At 43.3% G+C, this 19,317-nt stretch overlaps 1 protein-coding gene across 2 annotated transcripts in view; it reads right to left on the minus strand.

The window, feature by feature from the left end:
* Positions 1-19,317, minus strand: part of STARD13 (StAR-related lipid transfer (START) domain containing 13) — a 145,507-nt gene that overhangs the window by 27,372 nt on the left and 98,818 nt on the right. For both annotated transcript variants that reach the window (XM_010572742.1, XM_010572741.1), the window contains exons 2-3: positions 8,263-8,334; positions 6,154-6,235 (exon numbers count right to left, since the gene is read on the minus strand). In XM_010572742.1, the coding sequence (XP_010571044.1) occupies positions 6,154-6,235; positions 8,263-8,334 (154 nt within the window). The remainder of the gene's footprint in view (positions 1-6,153; positions 6,236-8,262; positions 8,335-19,317) is intronic.

A 19,317-nucleotide genomic window follows, 5' to 3' on the forward strand; every position in this document is an offset into this window, starting at 1 on the left:
ATGTGATAGTAATGTTCTTGAAATAAATTTCAGGCTTTGTGGCTCTGTAACTATATCTTCAGCTTTCTGCCCACAAATTCTCCTCTGGGATTACATCTACTATTGCAAAGCTCATCTTTTGCCCAAACATGGAATTTCTCAACCCAAAGTTGTATTTTCTTGGGGCCCCGGGGATGAATAATGTTCAGCACTTCTTTTGAGTCCTCACACCTTTACATGGTGGGCGGCCAGACCAGGGATGGGGAAGTGCTCCCTGCTTCCTTGACCAGAACATGTCCTGCAAAGCTGAGCAGGAGACAGGCGCCAGCTAAATTCAGGCCCAGAGGCTCAGAAATCCTGAGAAACCACTGCCTCCTTTCAAGCTGCTCATCAACTCTGAAAACTAAGCCATCGACTCCACCTCTCTCACCTCCATGAGAGTAGGCACCCAAGAAACTCTCCTGAGAAAGAGGCTGGCAGGTGTTCTCTGCAACTGCTTCCTCAAGTTTATAAAAAAACCCCTCTATACTTACCGCCTACTTGCAGTTGTTAAGGAGAAGATGTAGAAGAAAACATTTTAAATACAGTGACCAGTGCTCCTTCCATTCACTATGGTATCGCCTGACGTCTAGAAACCAAGGAGCAAGCCACATGCTTCAGGAATGGGAAAACAAGGAAGCAGCAGCCCTTGGTGTACCCTTCGCCCTGTCTGCACCCAGGTACCTCTGTACGTGTCCAGCCAACAGCAGAAAGTGTCATGGCATGTTTATTAAGGGCTGCTTCTTCAGCACGGAAAGGTGCAGAACGCACTTGATTGAACCAACAAGATCGTCCAAAGCCGTCGCTTTCCCGCTAATGTCACCCAAGAGTGAGATCATTTCAGCAGGGACTGAGAGGTCACCTCTATAAAAGTGAGTATCGTTACTTAAACTGGAGGCTTGGGAAGCCACACCATTGTCCTGGCTGCTTTCTAACCCAGCTTTGCTATGAAGAACTTGCTCCATCAAAAACAAAACTACTTTTTACTGGGTGCCAAGGGCTCAACCTCACGGTTTAAATTCACCCATCTACAAAACATCGACATGCTTTCTGGCGCTTTTCCAGTGCTGTGGAAAGATTTGCCAGTGAAATTAGAGAACTAATGATCATATTTGTGAACTTGCCTGGTACTAACAACTCCAATCAAAGCCAGTCTGTTTCAACTTCTTTTGCCTTGTTGATGTGCCAGCGGTGGCAGAAAGCTTTTCTCATCTGCTTAAAGTCGTTAGATAACTGACAGCCAAGTCCTCAGCAAGTCTTTCAAAAAACAAAAAATAAAAATCTCTGGCTACAAAAGGCTGCCACCAATGTTCCAGTCAAAGTGACAGAAGCACTACACTTTCACGTCACTGCTTAAAAACATAGGAAAAGACTGCCTGTTTGTAATGTTAACAAAACACAAAATATGGACTTGAGAAAAGGCAGGAAAAAACACATTAAATAAACACAAGAGAGGTGGCTATATAAAAACCAAATTATCTAGGATGCATTTGAATGCTCATCTGGAAAGCTCTGCAGTGTTCAGGGGAAGCCAGCAAAATATTTACTAAAGCAGGTGCTTCACTGATACTAATTTTATTTCTTCTCCAGGCCATCACAGGTAAACACTCCCTCTATGGTTTAACACTTATCTCTATGGTGAAATATCACCTCTGTGTTGAAAAGCGTCCCTTGAAACAATACTTAAACATCAGCAGAGCAATGCAGGTTCCCAAACAGAGGTATCTGGTGCTATTTTAGATCCCTTACAGTATCAAGCCTGGCCTTCAGCTGCTGCAGGTCCTCCTGGTCCAGCCAGCCCATGGACAAGTCTGAGATATCTTAGGAGATCTAAGATGGCAATAGACACAGGTATTTAGGGCTCTGAATCCCAACCCCAATGCTGTAATTATTAACCCTTATGATGGAAGTTCTTCAGAAGCAGGAAATCTCTGACTTTTGCATCCTGTACAGCACTAAGCAGTGTTTAAAAAATTACAAGCTTGTAGCAATCCAGGATCTATTAGCTGGAAACCCTTGTGAGGGACCTGTTGTCCTGCTTGAAGAGCCGTCCAGGTAATAGGAAGACAACTCTGAAGTGACTTGGAGCTCCATGCATTCCCCTGGACCTGTTCTGCAGCTGCTTCCAAGCAGCTGGTGGGGAATGCAGCCAGGGGCTGCAGGAGAAGGCACCATGGGGAGGGCTAGCATGGACAGCACAGTGTCTCCTACCTCGGCAGATCTGCAAATGTCCTCTCTCATGGATTGTGACCAGGCAAACACATTATATGGTTCCGTAAACTCCTCTCTGAGGGAAACACGACACTATTTCTTTGTTTTATCATTATTCCTAGACAAGTTTAGATGCTGCATACACATGCCCCTAGCTGGCTTCTTCTGGTGCTGTGGAATTTGGGAGGAGGACATCCAGCTCCTTGTGCTGGGCTCTGCTGAGGTCTGCACGCTGAGTTAGGGTTCTCCCAGTACTGTCACGGCTGGAAGGCGAAGCTTGCACTGGCATGTCCCTGCTCCACCAGCGTTGTGCGTGAAGGGAATATACTGTTTTCCAATCCTATCACTTTTTATCATGGCTGCAACTGAGTTATCTTATAGGCTACATGCTCACAGGAGGTGAGTCAACCCTTGTTGAGGTCGATGGGAGCCATTCTACTGACTTCAGAGCAGGGCTTTCTGTAGTGCATGTGGAGAGCCGGGCTTATTTCCTAACAGCACCTAGAGCAATATAACTCAGCAGATAGTACTGACTATACAATCATAATTTCAAAACTCTAATGGTAGGATGTCCCATACACAGCAACCTTTGGGTTATTTACAAGCTATCTAAGAGGCAATAGCTATGGAAAAAAAGGCTGCTGACAGTTCAAATTTTAAGAGCTTCGTTTAGGGGCCTATGCATCAGACCGTTACATACTCATTCTTTATATTCTTAGTCACTGTATTTATGTGAATACAAAAAGTACAACATGGCTTGGCTTTTCCTTCTCATCCTCTTATCTCAGCGGCCACAAAAGTTCCCAGAGCAGAGTTGGTTGCTGCTATTTTGGGAACGACACAGAGATCCAGCTATAAAATTTTCATGCCCAATTATTATTTTGGCAGGCTGACAGCGTTCGCCTGCAGATTGCATGGCAATTTTCTATTGTTCGTTACTCAATAAAATCTGAGTGGAATCTCTTGATAGATACGCCTCTAACCCAAAGGCCTCAAATTTGGTCTTTACTCTGCCAAATTTTGAAATGATATTGTAAACAGCAGGAGTGTTAGAATATCTCAGAAAGGTCACTGAAATCTTTTACAACAGGGAGTCAGGCTTTCTGACTAAAATACTACCAGCTGCCTTAAAAAAAGAAAAGGTTCCTCTGCATTTGTGCCTCGTGTTGTCTTGTATACTGCAATGCCATAAGAAAACTGATTATAAAATGAGATCGAGAGTCTGATTTCAACCCACAATAGCGGAGAAATTCAGTGTTTATTCTAGAACCATTACCGTTCAGAGCTAAAACTCTGCTCAAACTGATTATCCACTCTGGCATTCCAGCTTTAAAATTATCCTCCAAATAAAAATGAGAAACCCATTTTGTTCAGTACTATGCGATGAATGCACTATTAGTCAGTGTGAAGGCTTGGTCATGCATAGCTTTGAGGGCAGTTTTGGGTGTTTGACGAATGAAAGTTTGGCTCCCGACCTGGGAGTCAGTGCATACAGAAATAATAACCAACCTTTTTTTTTTAGCCTTCTGTTTCATTAAAGTGCACCATAGCCTCCGGCTCCCGTATGATATACTGGCATGCACCCTATAGTAATGCCACCACAGAGCAAAGCAAAGGTAGAAAACCAGCCGCAGTGGTCAGCTGAGCTGTGAGGATTTCCAGTACACTGGAAAACTTGGGAGATGTTGGTTTGATAGCTAATACAGTAAAAAAGCTGGTACTGGGGGCAGCAGCTGACACTGTTCACTGTTTCTGATGAGCCTGAATCTTGACATTTGGCACAATCGCTTTTTATGGGTCGCTCTCAGCTAAAGGTGTGGAGCTGCTGAGCTACAGCAAATTAAAAGTCTGCAATCTGAAAACATAACCTATAATGTAATACTTGTATTTCTACCTGGCTAGTATAGGAGGTGTTATTCCTTTTTGAGATCTAAACTGTTTAAAAACTCCCAACAAAACTTTAAGTCAACAGGTGGTATCTTCTGAATAAAATCATTACAGAAAAAGTTACTAGACAGTCATAAACCCTTTATCTTTGAATAAAATCATTTGGAAAGATCTGTGTCTATGCTTATGTACTACAGATCTCAGCAGTATCACTTGATTTAGGCTGACATAAAGCATTTTGTCACGAGTGCATCTCTCCAGCTGCTAGTTTATTTTCCAAAACCTCATCTTTCAATAAAAGAGGAAAACCCCCAGTCTTTAGCTGTTCAGCTCACAAAGAAATCCTCATAAATATATAAAGCTAGTGTAATTGTTGTAGGTGTATCTGTCAGTCTACAGAGAGGCTGGAGGAGCAAGAGGGGAGCTGTTCCCATTTAGCTGTGTAGGTGTTGGATGCCTGGTGACTATGACTAAAGTACTACCATTGCCAATTACTTCAGAGAAGAAAGACTAGGGAGATTCACGGAGCTGTGCAATGACCGCACCTCACTGTTTGCTCTCACAAGGAAAAGGGACAGACATCATACTTGCACTTTTGGACGGTCCTTCAACTTTGTGGGAAAGGGCAGAGGGGAGGAGATCTCAACCTCCTACCACTTCCCAGTTCCCAAAGTACAGCAAAGTGTCTCTTCCACCATGCCAAGCTGAAGCAAGGGCATGTGTGTATATGTGGAAAGAAGGTTTCTCTAGGCATGGGAATAGCAATTTCTCCCACCAGGCCATACTGAACAGCAGTAGCTCAAGTCTGCAGTTATTCTGCTCCCCAGCATCCTTGAGAGCAACCAGTGAAGGATCCAGGTCTTACCTACTGATTTGCCTTCAGACACAAAGGCTACTACACAGAGAGAAAGAATATTCTGTTCTCCGTATCTGTAATAGACAAAATGAGAAGCAATAGGTCTTGCTTGCAGCAAGGGAGTTTTGGGAAACCATTCTGGCAGCTACGCCCAGGAATTACCTGGATCCTCCAGGAAGGAGGGCATCTCCCGGGATGGAGAGATGGACTAGATGAACTCTCTTCCAGCCCTGTTTTCTATGGTTCTCAGAAACCCTCTCTGCAGTCCTCCATCACACTCATTAATCCCTGCAATGCACAGCACGATGTGCAGTGGAACAGCATATATTCTCTGATGACTTTAGCCACAGTTGCAGAAGGGGAAATAGAGTTTTGTCCAATTATCTTGATGTTGGTGTTGTGAAAGTTTCCATAACATGTAATAAAGCCTGCCTGGTTAGAGGCCAGATGCTCCTTTGTCCTTGCTGAAGAGGAGAGGAGCAGAACCCAGCTTGAGCTGAGCACAGGAGAAAGAAGAGGGGAACAATGCTTCTGCAATGTGGTTTTGCAAAACTACCACAGAATTGCTGCTTCTTGAGTCCTGGGGGACAGTACTTGAGCAATCAATACAGTACATTCATCACAGGCAGAGTATAAAAAGCTAGATAAACAGCAAACACAAGCCCTCTGGGAGGGGCAAACCAGTGATTAGTTGTAGCAGCTGTAGTACTGTGGGGTTCTGGTCCCAGTTCTGTTACTGGTGCCAAAAGGAGAGTACCAAGGGAATCAGCAGCACGAAACCCACATCTGCTGCCAGAGAAAGTACTTGCTGAATTCTGTGCAATGAAGTTTCATCTTTTACGCCGTGCTTGGACATAAGAGTTATTCATGTGCAACTCAAATGTGACTCATTTATTCAGGGTTTGCTTGTACTACCGCTAGTTCTTTCTTAAAAGGCAGGTATTTCAAATCCATTGGATTTGGGTCTTCTCAAATCATGTGATGTTTTCTATGAGTGTAGTGGGGGTCCTAATCCAGGATTTTCCGTAAAAGAAATGAATTCAGAAGGGTGCCATATAAGCCATCATTGCTTAATTCACGTAGACAAGCAAACATCTCCACTGCTGCTTCTGCCGCTATGCTAACAATAATAAAATCAGCTCATGTTGTTAAATTATCAGAAAAGAAACTTTGTTATTTACCTGCAAAGAGGTTCTACAAGGTCCTTGTCAAGAAAATCATGATCTTTCTTTACTGCAGCAATGTCAATGGGAAACTGGGAGTCTAGAAAAGGAGACACAATATGAAGATGACTGCTTGCTATTCAAATGAAAATACATTGTCTACATTTAAAATGCTTTGCATGTGCTTGTTCACTGAAATCTAGTATGACGGATTTCACTCAGCTCTGGTTCCCTTCCAGCTCTATCTGTGACCCTTTCAGTCAATTTCCTTTTTTTTTTTTTCCTGTTAAAGGTATAGTTGAATGTCCTGTGCACCAAAAAGAGAGCAAGATTATTTTATTTTGGCTTTAATATGATACTTAATTCTTACCTACTCTTTCTAGCTTAGCATAAATGAATGAGATCAGGGAATTACGAACACATTTTATCCACATGAGCAACAAGGTTCTCCATTCCTATCACAGTGACTTAATGAGTTATTTGCTAGACAGACTTTTCCCATGAAACGGGAATGTTCTGCACTTTTTGCTTTTAATACAGGTCCTAATAACAATGATTTCAGACAAAGGGTTACTCAAAAAAAAAGAGCTGAACTGTAATGCCCAATATTAGCTAAAAAGCCAGACTAGCACGCTGGAAGCTGACATTTGTGATGAAAAGCGACATGGCTGCAACACATTAGTGGGCTCCGTAACGGTGGGACAGGTTCCAGCGCTGTGGCTGCTCTCCAGACTGCTCTGCCATGCTTAGGTACCGCAGCAGGACGCTGGGATACAGGAACTGCAGCCAGCATTTTCAGACACTAGTGCTTAACACTGACATAATAGATGCCTGTAAAAAGGACCTTGTTTTCAGAGACACAGACTGCCTAGAGTGCATATGGACTGTACGGGAACTGTGGGAGCCCAGCGCAGGTTGTTTTTTGGAGAGAACATCCCTTTTTGTTCAGCAGGCAGCGGGCTCTCCTTTCTCTGGGGGAGTCGGTATCTGAGATGATACTCTGGTTACAAGGCAGACCCAAAAGTACTGCTGGGCACCCAGAGACTGTGGTAGACACACACCTACGTCGGCTTTGGTCTGGCAGGCTTATTAGTTCTTTGCTGGGCTGAACGGAGCCCTCCTGGCTCCGGCAGAGCCACCTGATGCTCCTAGTCCCTGGGCACCCGAGCAGCCCATCGGGAGCCAGCACCTGAGCCTTAAGGGACCTCAGCTGGCCATCAGAAGCCACGGAGGTGTCCTCGGCACAATGCTGCCCGCTGCCCTCAGCGCCACATGAGGGGACGGACGGCGTCCAAGCCGGCTCTCAGCGGAGCTGGCCCTGACCTGCGAGGTTTCTTGGCCACGGCTCCGTGCATGGAGCCGTGCTGCCTCCAGACCCAAGCTGACCCTGGAAGGTGTCCAGCGGCGTTTGGCGGAGCTGCGCTTCGGCTAATAAGCCCAAGCGGGCCTGAGCTGGCTCTGTGTCCCTGGCGGAGAGAATATTCAGTTTGGGGAAAATGAGGATCAGCTGCAGTTTCCCTCTCAGCATTGAGCTAGGGAGAGGAGGAAAAACCCAGCCCTGTCCCTGAGCTGCTCCTGAACGCAGCAGCAGTGCAATCACTTGCCCCTGCCCTCAGGGACGCCACTTCCCTGGGCATGAACTTTACAGCTAGGAAGGGGACATGGCCATTTGCTTTTAGTTAGCACCAAAATATGGGCTTTTCTTGCTTTGCAAATGTAAAACGCAGCTCAGATTATTCACTTTTGCTAACTGCGGAGTTTTCAATCTTATTTTCAGTAAGACTGAAATTTTCAGTAACTTTCAGTGCTTTCAATCTTATTTTAGACGCAGTTCGGGAAGTTTAAAAATAAGAAGCCAATGTATTTGGATTTTTTTTACTTGTTTTTGTTAACCTTCGAGATTTACACAAACTATGTCCCTCTTTTTTTTTTTTTTCTTCCCATGGCTATGAGGGCAAGAATCTTACTTTTCTTCAGGCACTGGTATGACTCCAGCAGCTGAAGCTTTGTGAAGCAGCCAGCCATGGCCATAACGCAGTCAAATGTAGAGTTGGCCGACTGCAAGCTCTCCTGGCAAGGGCCCAGTGTGCTTACAGTACCGCACAAAGAGGAGAAAAACCTACTTACCCTCATAGAACTGAGCATATTGGGGAAATCCAGCTGCACGTAACCAGTCACACGCTTCCTTTGCTTCGATTTCTGAGCAGAAAGAGAAAAGAGAAAAGTTCACACTTCATTATTTTGCATTAGAAGTTCTTTAAATTATAAGGAAATAGCAGAGACTTGCTAGTAGCTGTTTGTTGCTTAAAAATACTGTCATGACTCTGAAGTATTTTTTTACAGCATCGGAAAATAAAATAAGAGTCCCTTAAAGAAATCCACCTGCCTCCACAGGACTCTGGGGTTTGTGTAGCCGCTTGGTGACCAGGAAGAACTGTTAATCATCTCCACGCAGCAGGAGAAGTTGCTCATCCAGGTTTGTGGTCCTGTGTCCTATCATCCCCCACGGGTAAGTTTTTGGGGAGAGGTGAAGACGAAGCAGGGTGGAAATGGGGTGATAGGGAGCATGCCCTGTGTTTTCTCCTGCTCTGACACTTCTTGCGGAGAAAAATCCCATGTGAAAGCCACTGAAAGCTCTGCCAGGAAAACCCCAGTGCAGGTCTAATGTTACTGAAAGGAAAATCGCACAGGTAGGATGCGCCTTCCTACCTTCAGCCATTTGAATTCCATTATGTAGACTCCCTCCATCGTCAATAGAGAGACAGTTACTTCCAAAGGGTGATTCATTTCACCTTAAAGTAGTGTCTAAAATAGGTGGGATATATCAACTACTGACAATGCTTTTCTCTTGTGGCTGCTAACAGAGGGAGGATAAACAGCTACAAGTATGTCTGTGCAGCTAAATAAAATAGATAACAGGCAGTAGCTTCAAGCACTGGACCCCAGACTGCTCGCTCTTTAATTTTAATCTGCTTGCAGGCCTGTTTTGGATTGTTTCAGTTATCAAGACAAATCTTTTCTTGAGAAGGCTACTACTAAGTAGTGAGGAGAGGAATCAGTCTGTGTCATCTTGTCCCTGCCTCTCCACTATTTAGAAGTATGGACACAGCTGATGCTGGACGGTTTCCCCCTTTCAAACAGCTTTTGCTGGGTAAGATGTATCCTACCCCCATGGAAGAGGTGGGGGAATCATCAGCTGGGCAAGGAAATAGTCCCTCCTTATTTTGGGGGTGACAGTAGGGATAGGTGAGCATGAGGGAAAGGGAGGAAATCACGTTCAAGAGGGGTACTACATGAGACCTAAAGCTTTTTGCACAGGAGAGGCAGATCTACGCTGTGCAATTACTAAAGCAGCAGTAAATAAACATCAGCTACACAAAAACAGAGGATAAATTTTGAAGTGTCTCCAGCAAAACAGACTTTGTGCACTCCAGCAGTCACACACGCGGTTACGCACCCAACCTCGGAGATGACTGATCTGTATTGGCAGTAGGGTACCTCTGTTTTTACCAAGCTCCATGGGCTCGTTTTATGGAAAGCAGCGTGCCAGGTCCGGCTCTGCCCAGCACCCGCACCGCCTGTATGTGCAGCTGCTCCCAGAGCAACTGGAGGAACAACTGAAAATAGAGGCTCACCCAGAGAAATGTGGGTTTCTGGGGAAACCTGGGCACCGTCTCCTTGCTGCCCAGATCTAGATCAGGATCTACCACTTGAACAGTTTTGGTTTACAAGATCAAAGTCAAAACACGTATCTGCACCTCTTACATTTGCAAAATGGTAAGGAATGGAGTGTGCAGGTGTTGAAGAAAGTAGACATTTTATGTTGCTTATTATTCAACCTGAATGAACCAGTCAAGGGGTTTGGCACATTTGTGGTTGTAAAACTTAGGCAGCCATAATACAAACCCCTAAATATAAAGCAAGCAATGGAAATGGGAAAAGAAAATCAGGCTCAGTTGCTCTTCTGCATGTTCTGCCTTGCATGCAAAAAGAATTCCAGTTGTAAATCTGTTTTCTACTAAAATGCATTTTTATAGATAGGAGATGCTGGCATGAATTTTTCCCCATGAAATTCTGTTCAAATCACTCATTATAGCTCTAATGACTTTACTCACTGAAGCTCACCATAAAACCTGCTTTGAATATACTCTGCAGTATGTGACCCACACACCTTTCTGCTCCTCTAAATACCGAGTCGCCAGCAAATTTTGTTGCAGAAATCAAAATTCAGAATACAAGGTCTACGTATCAAAAGCCTTATTTCCCAAAGATGATTAGACAACCAGTAACAGCTCTGCAATGGCAGAAATCATTAGCAGTGCTGAAAAGGATTTACCACCAGGTCTTCATTTGCTTTGACATTAGTTCATGTCAAGGCCAAAAAAACAGAGTATGAAAGTACATTCAGTTCTTAACACTGCACAAAAGAATGAGCAGCTTACATAAAACGTGGCTCTCACTACTGCACATCTGTGTGCTGAAAGCACATCTCTATTATGTTCCAGTGAGACTGAATATTTTTATTAAATGCTTGGAAAAAAGACAAGTCTTTATACTTTTTTCTTTTGCTTAATTCAATCTCATGAAACACAGATGAATCAATCCCATTTCAAAATGTATTTTACAACTCAGAACAGCTGTATGTACATTCTAGCTTCATCTGGCCTGGAAGCACAACTAACAGAGGCTGTGGGTGACAGAGAAAGCTACCATTTAATGCTCTTTTACGCTTATCATATTTCAATATTTTTTGCAGTTGACTGCTCAGAGGAGCTTGCTGAGGAATATTCCTGCAGCTCAAGTGAGATCTAAAAAATCTCAGGTTGCAATGGGTGAATAATTGCAGGGAATAACCAAGGAAGTAAATCTCACCCTTTTTTGGGTTGGTTTTTTTTTTGTTTGTCGTCTGGTTTCTTTTGGTGGTGGTGGTGGTTTTTTTTGTATGAGGCTATTTGTAACACACTGCAACCTGTCAAAAATGACTAACTGATTAACTTCTGTCTTCAAAACTTTGACTCTGTCTCCTCGATGAAGGCATCAATGGGCAGTATTCCCATTTCCTGAATGACCACCTCAAACAAAGAGATTCAGCCTTGAATAAGAAGATTTGCTAAGTCAGCTTCCAGGATACTGGGTCTTGGACACATATCAGTGCCCAGTTCCATCCCATATCTCTCTTTCCTTTTTGGTCTTATTCAGAGGACAGCAGAAGGGGAGAAATGCAAAGTGCTGCTGGCCCAGCCAAAAATATGACTTTGCTCATACAAGCATATTTCCACTGGCTAAAGGCACCTGTTCCAGCCATTCCCCTCTTGGCCGATCCTACATTTTGGGTGAAAAGGCACAACTGAGGATTTACTCCTCAGCAGACACCAAAGGTGATTTCTATTATCTCACTCTGGGCATGTAATCCAAGTTACAGTTCAGAATTCAATACAGATGCTTTCATTACTGGATATTGTTATGCTTAAAATATAATTTGAGATGCTCAGTTTAACCTTCTTTTTCTGTGCACACACTCTAATATTTGCTTTTTGTTACTTGCTAGTTAAACATCAGTGAAGACTTCTTTGAGAAGGGATGAGTACAGCACCACAAAGACCTCGCTGAAGCTGTCAATGAAGGGTTGCAGAAATACTTTTGGCAGTGTTGGTCCGGTTCTGTTCCCAAGTCCAGGCTAACGCAGGGGTCTGAACCAGCCTGCAGCCGCTGCACTGTCTTGGTGCAACCCTGAAGGACCTGGAAAACTACACGTGTTCACAGGTCGCTCCAAGGCAGCTTGTCAACAGCACAGAAAAGGGCTGTCATGCTGAGAAGAGGGATTTTAGAGAGGACATGGCTCGTAGTTTTGAGCTCAAGGCCGGCAGGAGCCACAGATCCTCCCAGAAGAACAGGAGCCACCACTGCCCCACAAGCAGCATCTCCCTTGGCGTGACCAAAAGGCTGCTCATCCCAGCACACCTGATGGTGGGGTTGTCCTTATGCACTACTGCCCTGCTCTGCTGATGGAAAAAAAGTCAGGGATAATTTACCCACTGCTTTCCACTTGCTTGAGCAGCAGTTAATAACAATCATTAATTATTAAGGCTAGATAATAATTCAGTCACAAATATTGACAAGCATCAGTATGTCTCACAGTACTTGAATTCTCAGCGGTTTTTCTTCAGTTTTTAGTTGAAGCTTGTCAGGAAACAAATTTCTCTTTTCCATTTCACTTTTCTACCAGTAGCGAGTTATAACTGAGACCCACACATGCAAAAGCCCTCCAGCCACATTTCTGGGGAGATGGGGGTGATGATCTCCGCAGGGCCTCCATATCCCCCCCAATTACCAGCTCTTCCCAGAAGGTATGTCCAGAGTCCCCTGCGCACAGATGTTGCTGCTGACCTTCCTCGCATCTCGCCCCAGAAGTTGCCCTTGCTTCACCGAAACCTTTCAGTGCCCACATGCAAGCAGTGACTTAAAACCTTGTCGCACACCTCTTTGATCATCCAAGCCACCTTCCTCCCCACCATGGGACTGTGTCTTAATCTTTCCTCCTAGAGCTGTCCCACTCTGTATTAAACTAAATGTTTATCAGAGACACTGATACAGTAGCCCAAAGCATATATTGCACAGTACAGACTGAAGTGCAAACCTCTGATCCATTTTTTCATTTATTTAGGTTGTAAGTAGAGCAAAATAAGGAGAGAGAGGTTCACCCAGGAAACGTGACGGATGTTCAGAGCACAGCTGGGACTTGGCTTTGAGTCCATCTCTAGCGTTACGCAGGTTTGAGCTTGTCTCTCACAGACCATGTGGGTGCTCTGGCTATTCTGGGGCTGAAACGGAGACAGTTGCTTGCAGTCTTTCTCTCTCTTTCAACACTTTCCCTGATTCTTCACAAACTGCTTTGATGGTGCCCAACACCAGAGGAAGACTCTAGCAGCCAGCTGCCACCCAAGCGGACAGCCGGCCTTGCCCACCCCACACCAGCTGGCTCCTTCTTCTGCTTCCCTTCGTGCCACACCAGCTCCTGGCTAACCCTTCAGAGATGTAGCTCAAGCCTCTGAGCTGGCAGAAAACTAATCCCCCAAAACTGGGAACAGTCTGCTGTTGGGTTCGCAAGCTGACCTAGATCCTCTAAGGGTCCCGTTTAGTCCACATTAGCTGCATTTTAATGAGCCCAAGAAAACCAAACCACTGGGACAGTCCTTCCTCACATGAAAGAACACAGGAGAACTGTCTAAAAAGTTTGGAGAAAATAGCTCTGTCAAGAGAAAATCATGTAAGTAAATTAATTTTCTAGCTTGGGACCTTATCACTGTCCACGAATATCGGTGCTAAGACCTAGATACTACAGTCCTTTCCATTTTCCTGTCTAGACATCAGCATTTCATCTTGTTTCTGCCTTTCTGCCACTCTGCCTCTTCTATCTTCTCTTTTGGTGTTTCTCCCCTTTTTTTAAACTATATTTTTTATTTAAGATTCAGATATCCCTTTACACGATGCAGTGAAAGAAATAGCAACTAGAATAAATAAGGTACATAATTACCCTATCTATTGTGTTTATGTCAACTTTATGTGATAACCTTTATTATTCATCTGTCTGTAACGAATCACTGTTTATGCTCACTTTTCTATTCCCCCTATATTGCTTACCACTTAAATCTAATTTACTAGACTTAAGATAAAATATCTGGGAGTGTTAGAAAAAATGATTAATCAAGTCCTTGGAAAGGCGTGCATTTTACTGTGCAGTCGCATCTGTGAGCTCCAGTGGCCATCCCAAGCTGGTCTGTGAGGTAGAAGAGGTCTCACTCTCACCAGCGTTGTTTGGGAGTAGAGTAACAGCTTGGTTACAGCTCACAGAGTTTGCAGGTGGTTAGTCTGGTGCCATGCTTCATATTAACTTTCGGTCCTTGTCTTACTCTTTCCTTCAAGAGGAGGAAAACTGTTGGGATGACAGAGCTTGTACTGCATCTTCCAGAACAAGATCTACCTGGCATTTTGGGGTCAGTTTGGAGGCTCAGCTCAACCCAGGGTTTAACAACATTTTTAACTCTCTGGAGCTGCTGTGGACCTGTGCGAAAGGTGAACCAGAGAATACTCCTGGGTAGGAAACATCGATCATGTCTTACACCTGAGGCATGCTCAAGGCAGCTGTAGACACTGTGTGGGAGAGCTTCAGCCTTGCCTCACCGCTCTTGATGCATCCCTTGTACCCCACACACCTCTCACGTCACCAAAAGCCATGCCATCATCCCGATGGCTTCCCATGAGAGCACTCATGAGGGCAGATGGGAAAGTTTAGTTCAGGCCGAAGCTGTACAAGGTCTAGCATGTTTCAGCTTCTTGTAGGACAGTCTGAGATACTTCAATAGACACCATTACTATCCTGCCCCCCAACACCTCATAGTCTTCAGGATACTTATCTGTGTAACTCTTATTCTTATTTTACAGATGGAGATTTAAAGCACTTCAGAAGTACATAAGCAGGTTAGAGATAAGGTTGGTGGGAATTAGGTGCCTGACTCCTTTAACTGCCCATAAAAATATGGCTATTCACTCCTCAGCTATTAATACCCTTGGAAATCTCACCTGGACAGACGAAATCCCAAATTTCTGATACCTAAACCCATCAATCCATTGTCACTCTCCTACTACATAACACTAAAGCCCGATAGGTTTCCACTGAATGGCATTTGCAAAGCTACTTCAGAGCTATGAAATTAGACTACAGTAGGGTAAAGGTGCTAAATTGTAAAGAACAGGAAAATATTTGTAAATATGAGAAAAGATGACTTTCCAAGGTCACATAGGAAATTCTCAGCAAAACAGAGGCTCACATCTATAGCTTGCAAGGAGCACGTTAATACCTTAACTACTAGGTTATCATCTCACTTCACCATTGCAAGCAGGTTGGTGTAAATCATGGAAAAATACAAAACTTCTCATATTCCCTAAGGAAAAAGTCCCATGCAATTTAATACCAACAGATACAATTTTCTGTAACCTTTCATGTTGCATTGTACCCAGCAGAATTCTTTAAAAGGGAAAATTCTGAAGTTTTATTTATAGGATGGTATAAATTCTTGTGCAAAGGATTATCGGTGTCTCTGAAATTATTAAGACTTTTAGCATAATTTCCTGAGAACTCCATTTGAGGGAATGCTTTTAGGTAGCGGTCTAATGGTTTACCCCATTCCCTTCCATTCTGTAGGACTTTTCCAGAAGACTTCCAATAAAAACGCAAAGGTAATTGTACCATGCACCCATAAAATTACCATTTATAGTACAAATATATCATAAATAAAATAAAACATAAGCATACAATGAATTTATATGACTTTACTACACTATGGTGCATACTCTTCAATAAATCCTGATAATAAGGTTTTCAGAAGTGGAATTTCATTGGAATTATTTTATATCATGCCATATAATTACTGTTAGAGGCAAGGTTATGTTTTGCAAGCAAGGAACAAGTAAAGCTGTCAAAGTGTTATTTTTAATAGACCTTAAGCTTTTGCAGAATATTGTGGTACTAGTAAAAATACAATAAAATATGGACCTTTTAAACTACTGTGGCTGAATATAATTCAAATGTCAACAGAAAAAGATCCTTTCAAGCTCATGAGTAGTTTCTTTATGTGTAATTCTTTACATTTGGTGAATAATAGTCAGATGATGTCCATTCATGCTCTGACTTCTTAGAAAGGTTGAAACTGAGAAGCATGATTATTTATGGACATGAAAAAAAATCTCATATGCTGAGAGATTAAAAGAATGGGACTGTTTACCATGGAGAGCAGATGAATAAGGAAGGGTTACGATAAAAGGGTATAAAATCAGGGGTAATAAAAAAAAATAGGAAATTGGGAACTTCTATTCACTCCACCTTGCAGCACAAGGACAGGGAGATTAATGAAAAGGGAGGAATGAAAAAGAAGGGAAGCAATCTGAACTGATAAAGTATTTTTTTTTTAATAGAATCTATAAAATTCATTGCCAAAGGACACCGGGATCAGGAGATGGGTGGGCTCAAAACTGAGCTGGAGTCTTATCTGACTACTCACTGCTACCACCACAGATTTGGAAAAGGATTCTCCAAAATGGAATAAATGAAACCAAACTAAAGACAGTGTCCTGAGATTATTTTTTCCCAGTTAGATGACCCCTTATATAGCTTTTCCATCTGAGCTACTGAAATTTGTGTTGCTCAGACATAGTCTGGGACTATATAAAATGTTTCTTTCAACCACTACAATTGTTTTGTTCCTTACTACAACCAAATTCTGCACAGCCCAGCTGGGAGACTTCTCATCAGCCTTTTATCTTGAGGAAGGCTGCATTTCCCAAAAAGAAAGGTGTGTTATTCCAGCAAGGAGTTAGGAACCTAAGTCTCCTTTGGGTGAAAGGATTATGCTGAATTCCTTTCCTAACTTAATGGGGTACCGGTAGAACTGGTAGGCCTGAGATTTACAGCAGGTTCATCAGGCATGAAACTTTACAGGTCTGGGAGCAGTGTCTGTATTAATATTTTTTACATCTAGATCTCATCAGAGCTAGGTATACAACACAATGGTTTCCCTCATGCTAATAACATGAAGGCAGCTATGCAAATAGCGTCACACCAACAGGGAAAACACTAACAGTTTGCAGTATAGAAAAGACCTTTGTACAACGTGCTACACTCCACAAGCTCTAAGCTGAGAGGTGACTTGCAGGGGCCACCGAAGCAGCCAGCACAACAAGCCAGCAGGGACACAGGGACACATAAAGACCTCAGGAGCAAGAAATAACCAGAGGGACTCCCAATTCAGAGTAATTAGCTGCCCTTCCAGGCAGCCATCACTGTCCCTAACGGTCTCTAGCATAAAATCGGTTCCCCAGGGAATTATCCCACTATGTAGACTTCTAAGTAACTCCCTCTGCTGAGGTACAGGGTGTTAAGCACAATCAGGCACCTAAACACGAGAATGCAATGAGATTTGGACACCAAGATGTCTTAACATTTGAAAGTCTCAGACATAACATTAATAATAGAGCAAAGATGTTTAATAGTGCCAACTGATGCTGAAAAGTCATATCCATGTTATATGGCTCAGCTATGTGATAAAGACAAGAGATTGAGGTCTTCCTTTGAGTGTCCTCTCAAGGTCTTTGTGCTGCTTATCATCATGACCATTTCTATTTACGGCTGGTTTCCCTTTCTCCTTTTCTTTCCATGTCTTCCACTCCGAAGTCACTTAAAACTAACTCCCTGCCATTCATTTCTCTGACATTTTTGCTACCCACAGTCCACATGTCCATTCAGTTTATACAACCTTACTCCAATTTAGTTTGTTTCTTCTTCTTCTTTGCCATCTTCCTTTTAAATTCCTGAAACAGGATTTTAAATCCCTCCTAACTCCAAAAATCTCTCCCTACCTTCAAGTATAACTTCGAAACCACTTTTCTTCTTAGCTTACAATTGATTTGTACAATGCAGCACTTTGTGATGACACTAATAAAACAATAGCTTGCATCCCACATCTCATCTTGAGGCACTTTAAATGGTTATAAAAACTGATGCGAAAGTTATATATAGGGATCACTTCATCTCTGGGTGAAATGCAGCTGCATTAGGATGAAATGTGGCAGCTGCATAAAAGAACGCTGCAGCAGTTTATGACAAGAAACAAGGAGAATACTTTATCCAGCTGAAACTACTAACTGGATTTATGGGATAGATAAAATTCAAATAATATATATATATTGGGAGCTGACAAGGACACCAGACTCTCCTCCCTTTAGTCTTAGGAAAAATACTCTGGTATTGCTAATGGGCAGAAGTGATTAAGAGCCTGGTTCCCTTCACATCCTCCCCCTTCCCCATTAGGATTTATATTCCTTTTCTTGCCTTCTGACTGCCCCCATGAGTCTTGGCTAAGCACAGAGTACCACCCACCCGTTCTTCAGTACCATGCTGCCCTTCCCACCTATTTTGCCTGCCGTTCAAAAGCTGAGCACCACTGACTTGAGAATTAAGAGGGCTTTGATACATGAGCACTGTATGTCCACTGAAAAATGTATTTGGATAAAGGTCTGGAAAATGTGAGTCTTTAAGGGCTCTAATGTAAAATATATCATATTTTTAATGTGGACGGATGATTATCAAATAGGTAGAGAAGGGGTAACAATCCCATCCCTTGGGATCTATTCCAAAACTTCTGGTGACTCATAGAGTCGCTATGGGCCAAATTTTGAAAACAGACTCTTATTTTATGAGTTTCTGGCTTTGACTTCCCAAGTTAAGAGACCTAGGTGGCATCTAAACTTCTACATATTAGGGACCAAAGAGTGGCCTGAAGACCAAAATAGCTTCTGAGCTCATATTGAAAAGGTAAATGTTGAGTCCAGCTGGCATTTAGAAAACCTTCAAGTGTATGCTCACTTGCCACCCAGATGTGCTATAAAGTGATTTTTACAATTTTTACAATTGATAGTTCCATAACGAATAGATATTATTAATAAGCAGTCATTGAAACATTGCAGCTATATGTACCTATTCATGTTATATGTTCATGTTCTACGTTCACGTAACATATTCATGTTATGGATCTTCTATTGGATCACTATTTTTGAAGAGAGAAAGAGCAAGTGAGTAGTCCACAGGCTGCAAAGCAGCTTGCAGAAAAGGACCTGGGGGGTCTGGTGGACACCACCTTGAACAAGAGGCAGCAGCGTGCCCTTCCTGCAAGGAAGGCAGACAGCACGCTGGGCTGCATTAAGAGAAGTGCTGCCAGCAGGCTGAGGGAGGTGATCCTTCCCCTCTTCTCAGCACTGGTGAGGCCACATCTGGTGTGCTGGGTCCAGTTCTGGGCTCCCCAGTAAAAGGAAGATACAGATTTAGTGGAGCGAGTCCAGCACAGGGCTACGAAGACAATTAAGGGACATCTGACAGATGAGGAGAGATGGAGAGAGCTGGGACTGTTCAGCCTGGAGAAGAGAAGTCTTGAGGGAATCTCATCTATGTGTACAAATATCCGAAGGGAGGGTGCAAAGAGGGCAGAGCGAGGATCTCCTCAGTGGTGCCCAGTGACAGGCAATGGGCACACACTGAAACACAGGAGGCTCCGTCTGAACGTCAGGGAACACTTTTTTACTGTGAGGGTGACTGAGCGCTGGTACGTGTTGCTCAGGGAGGTGGTGGAGGCT

The sequence above is a fragment of the Haliaeetus leucocephalus genome, unplaced genomic scaffold (assembly GCF_000737465.1).
Source record: "Haliaeetus leucocephalus isolate CR32 unplaced genomic scaffold, Haliaeetus_leucocephalus-4.0 Scaffold351, whole genome shotgun sequence".
In the NCBI taxonomy this organism is placed as follows: domain Eukaryota; kingdom Metazoa; phylum Chordata; class Aves; order Accipitriformes; family Accipitridae; genus Haliaeetus; species Haliaeetus leucocephalus.